General features: G+C 38.2%; 1 protein-coding gene across 1 annotated transcript; it reads left to right on the top strand.

Moving 5' to 3' along the window:
• The first annotated feature begins 636 nt into the window (after positions 1 to 636).
• On the top strand, positions 637 to 1,092 carry LOC127229731 (60S ribosomal protein L23a-like). Its single transcript, XM_051194709.1, has one exon. The coding sequence runs from the start codon at positions 637 to 639 to the stop codon at positions 1,090 to 1,092; it is 456 nt and encodes a 151-aa protein (XP_051050666.1).
• Positions 1,093 to 5,157: the final 4,065 nt, after the last annotated feature.

Raw genomic sequence — 5,157 nt, 5'->3', positions numbered from 1 at the left:
TCACTATTACTATCTAAACACTGCAATATAATCATTTACATAAATTATGTGTTTTTAAAATTATCAAAGGTATATGAGGGATGTACATTATATATTCACAAATAATCTCCCATCTCATGGGATGAGCACAAGCATCAATAATTTTGTCATCTGTGGAAGTTATGAGATTCAATGCAGGGTCAGCACTATGGGTCAAGTCTTCTTAGGCTTTGTAGGTACTTTGTCCTTGTCTCAACTATTGGACTCTCAGGGTAATAGGACAACAGTCACAGATAGTAACTAATATGTAAACAACTAGATGTGGTTTTGTCTCGACGAACCTTTATTTACAAAAAACATTCAGCAAGTCAGATTCTGTCTGTGAGCTACAGATAGACAACCCCATCTTATAATTGATATTCAAAAATAAAATAATTAATGGGAATTGCATTTTATGCCAGAAATTGTGAGTGCATTCAAGTAGAAAATAGATGGGCAGTACTTTCAAAAACCCAAAGGATGTACATTATTCATCCCAAAGAAATTATACTAATATTAGTTCATAATTTTAGCCTTACTTTTAGGATACAAATTGAATTTATAAACCGTAATATAGTTTTACTTTCTTTAGAAGTCTCAGCTAGCCTTTTCGCCAAGATGGCGTTGAAAGTGAAGAAGGAAGCTCCTGTACCTCCCCAAGCGGAAGCCAAAGTGAACGCCTTGAAAGCCAAGAAGGCAGTGCTGAAAGGCGTCCACAGCCACAAAAAGAAGAAGAAGATCCGCACGTCACCCACTTTCTGGAAGCCCAAGACCCTGCAGCTCCAGAGGCAGCCCAAATACCCTCGGAAGAGCGCTCCCTGGAGAAACAAGCTTGACAACTATGCCATCATCAAATTCCCTCTGACCACTGAGTCAGCCATGAAGAAGATCGAAGACAACACACTTGTGTTCATTGTGGATGTCAAGGCTAACAAGCACCAGATCAAACAGGCTGTGAAGAAACTCTATGACATTGATGCGGCCAAAGTCAACAAGCTCATAAGGCCTGACGGAGAGAAGAAGGCATATGTTCGGTTGGCTCCTGATTATGATGCTCGGGATGTTGCCATTTAAACTGAGTCCAGCTGACTAATTCCAAATACACACTTTTTCACCATAAAAAAAAAAAAGAAGTCTCAGCTAATATATAGTTTTGTGTTCAGTGAATCCAACATGTTTGAAGGATGTCACCCTGATCTTGTTGGAGGCAAACCTCCTTGCTTGTGCTATAGTACCCAGGACAGTCCTTGTGTATTGGGTGCAGCTTCAGAATAAAAGCATGTCTTGAACATGATGAATAGATGCTCAACCACTATGTTACATCCCCAGCCATGGTTGTGTTTTCATATTAGAATAAGAAGCAAGCATAAAAAGAATAAGCCTGACATTAAGGAAAACGGGATCATGGTGTCATGGTTTGAATGAGAAATGTCCTCCACCTCCACACCCACCCCAGGCTCAGGGATTTGAACACTTGGTTCTCAGTTGGTGATGCTGTCTGGGGAGTTTTTAGAACCTTTGTCAGGTATGTCACTGAGGGAAGGCACACTTCCTGTTTTCCTTCTGCCTGGTGCTTGTGGTTCAAGATGTGAGGTCTTGTCTTTCTGTCACTATCCCTGTCACTTGCTGACATGCCTCCTAGCCATGATGGACTCTTAATCTCTGGGACCACAAGCTAAAATATTATTTTCTCACAGTAACATAAAAGTGATGAGTCTAGTTGAAAAGACATAAGCAAACAAGGTACACAGTTCTGAGGTCACAGATGCCCCAAACTCTAGGTGAAACCATGCAGATTAGGGCACCTCTAGTGGGTAACACTAACAACATTTGTTTTTATTGTTTACTTTTATTTTATATTATCATAGAAAACATTAGGTTTCATTGTGGCACTTTTCAGACAAAAGTTGCGTTACTTCCCTTCCCCATTCCCCTGGACCCTACTAGCCTGGCAATAGCCTTCTTTCTGGTTTTAAGTGACACATGACTCTCTTTGATTTCTTCAGCATCCCTTACCATGTCCTTCTAACTACTTTCGTTTTCTGTACCCACATTCTCCCACAGTGCTGGGATTAATGTCAGGCTTGAACGGTAAGAGAGAGGGAAAAAAACAAGTAGATATCAGATGTTTAAATTCCATTAAAACAGACATGAAAAAGAGAAGAAATCTGAATCAAGGAGAATAAAGATATTGGCCACATCAGCATAAAAATGTACAAAATGGGGTCCACAGACAGTGCAGAGATATGTACAAGGAGAGCCTAAACTTTAAAGTTTCAAAGAAGCACAGGTGAAATTCCTCAGCAGAGAAATTATTGTCAATTGAGAGACTCTTATTTGCTGTCATAATTAGAAATGGCTTGGGATGGGACTCTATTCTTGAAAAGCAGCCAAATGGTTTTCTGAGTGGCATGGAAATGAACCACTGTGGGCTGGGATTTGGAAAGTGTCAAGGGAAAGGCAAGACATTTTTAATTTTTGACATAGCTTGGAGTGGAAAGAGATCTGTCAAAGGCAACTCTGGGTTTCTGAGTGAAGGTAATTGGAAAGATGGTAATGTTCTTCAAAAAGACAAGGAAATTGCAGAGTGAATCTAATTTGGAGCACAAGAGGCAGATTCATCTAAAGAGATGTCTGAAGGATGTTCCTTCTATTAACTTTCGATCTGGAGTAAATGGGCAAGAGGCCCTTTTTCATAATAGAGAAGTAGCCTTGGGAAAATGCTTGACTGTTCAAACAGCTCCCCAACTCATTTTCAGGGGCATTCAGTATGCAAGGAAGTGTAGTAACAGCAGGCTTATTTTTAGGTCTGGACACAGAGACAGAGAAGAAATATCCCCAACTTCGATCCTGTTAGCATGTTGGGACTCAGCAGGGTAACTACCAAGTTCACATTAGATGCAGGAGATGGGGGTTGGGGGTACCACTCAGTTCAGTCCCAGTGTGAACTTACCTCAGGCTTGCCTTCCACAGCAAATAACCCTTATTATATTGCATATTATTGGTGAAATACTAAAAAAAAAATGCCTGTGTCTTGTTTATATCATGGATCAGTATCCATTAACAAAGGAATAATTGATTATGAGTAATTTTATATACATTGATTTTCTTCGTGTGTGTGTGTGTGTGTGTGTGTGTGTGTGTGTGTGTGTGTGTGTGTGCTTTGAACTGTACCCAGAGCTTCACAAGTGCTAAATACATTTCCCACCATTAAGATTTCCCCTCAACCTTCATATGGATTTTATAAAGGAAAAATTCCATACAAATACAAGATTTTACATACTATTTAAGACATACCAATGGATATCATCTAAGATGTTAAATCAAAAACATGTGTTTAGATATCTATGGGATTTAAAAAATAGCAATGAGTAAATTCTCTAAAAGTCTAATCAGGTGTGTCTAATTTTTTGACATTGTGACATGAAATTGCCATCTATGAATTTTATACTGACTAACTGGGTAATTGAAATACAAAAGCAGCACAAGAAAATTTTCATAATGTTTTAAGTCTGTTTATGCTTGTGTGTTGGGATATGTTCAAAGCTGTCCTGGAGAAGAGCAGAGCTGGAAGTCACAGCAGTAAATGCTTTCATTAAACCACCTCTAAGTAGAAAGATGAGGAGAGGCAAAATTGCTCAGCAAGCAGAGACCTCTGTTGCCAAGCTTGACCTTGGTTCAATCCCTGGAATCTACATGTGAAAAGAGTGAACCAGCTCCTACAAATTTTCCTCTGACACTTGCTTCTATACACTTGCCATGACACGTGTGTACATACAAGCATGTGTACACACAAAAAAAACACATGTAAATTTAATTTAAAATCATGTTAGAAAGTGAATGGGCCTAAGAGCTAGTGTTAGCAATCCTACTTGATAGAACAATTGAAATGCATTCAAGGACTTCAGTAATAATCTAATGAAATGATGAGCTCATTATCTACAAAAGCAAGCTGTGATTATTTTTTCACCAACAACTTTCCCCACAACTATTTAATTGTTTAATTAACTCTGAAGAAAGGAAGGAAGCAAAGAAGGAAGGAAGAAAGGAAGAAGAAAGAAAAAGCACCAAACAGAATGCGTTAAGTCACTGGGCACTTGGCCCAGAAGTAGAGCACCTCCATGAAATTTACTAAGCTCTCAATTCAAGTCCTAATTGTTAAATAAAGTAATGTTAACTCTAAGGTGGTGAGTATGCTAATTTTCTTTACCATAGTGATCATTTCAATATCAATATTTGTCCCATCCCATAATGTATTTTTCTACATTTATATTAATTTTAGGAAATTTGGTTTTCTTCTGTGGTAAAACAATTTTTATTTTCTTTGTAAAAGCATAAGTTTGGCAGAAGATAATAAATTCCAGTCCTCAGTTCAGAGGTAGAGTGTAAGGGTTTTAAAGAAGTGGAACCTGATGGAGCCAGCCAGTAACTTAGCTACATAGAAGGCTGAAGAAAGATGATCTCAAGTTCAAAACTAATCTGGGCTACAAAGTGAGTTCATGATCAACCTGAATGCCTTCATGAAATTCTGACTCAAAAGAAATTTAATCAGAAAGGCTGGAGGCATATGTTAGTAGTAGAGTGTTTGACTAGCTTATATACACCTCTGACTTCAATTATTACAAAAGTTAATAACAATAATATCAGAGAGTAAGTGTAGATATTCTGAACTCAACCTAACCAATACTTTGGTTTTACTATTTGTTGATGTTCTTGACAGGCACAGATTTTGTGTAGAAGACATTTGTCCTAACTTCTGCCCCGGTTAACAAGTGATAGATCTGTGCACCTGTCCACCATGTGCTTATTCCTTGCCAGGTAAGCTCTTAACACTCCTATTCATGGCTCTGCTTTTCTTTGAACAGTAAACACAAGATAATTTTCTAGTTTGTAATATTTTTATTATGTGAATATATTTTCTAAAACTGTTTACTGAAACTAACTTTAAAAGTAAGGTGGCTGAACATTCTACAAAGCCTGCCTATAGCTGAGGGAATCTCCTTCTACAGTGTGGCCCTGGTGTCAAGAATGCCTGCCTGTTGCTGAGCATCCATATGTTGCCTTTCTCTTTAACTTGGACAGAATCTATGTTGTCATATTTTCTCTTGATGACTCTCAAATTGGTAGGAACAGAAGCCA

This window comes from Phodopus roborovskii, unplaced genomic scaffold (assembly GCF_943737965.1).
Source record: "Phodopus roborovskii unplaced genomic scaffold, PHOROB, whole genome shotgun sequence".
In the NCBI taxonomy this organism is placed as follows: domain Eukaryota; kingdom Metazoa; phylum Chordata; class Mammalia; order Rodentia; family Cricetidae; genus Phodopus; species Phodopus roborovskii.
Note: the sequence above shows the minus strand (reverse complement) of the source record. Positions and strands in the feature narration are given on the sequence as shown.

Excerpts from the sequence above, each read along its gene's own strand:
- LOC127229731 (XM_051194709.1), top strand. The coding sequence starts at position 637 with ATGGCGTTGAAAGTGAAGAAGGAAGCTCCTGTACCTCCCCAAGCGGAA.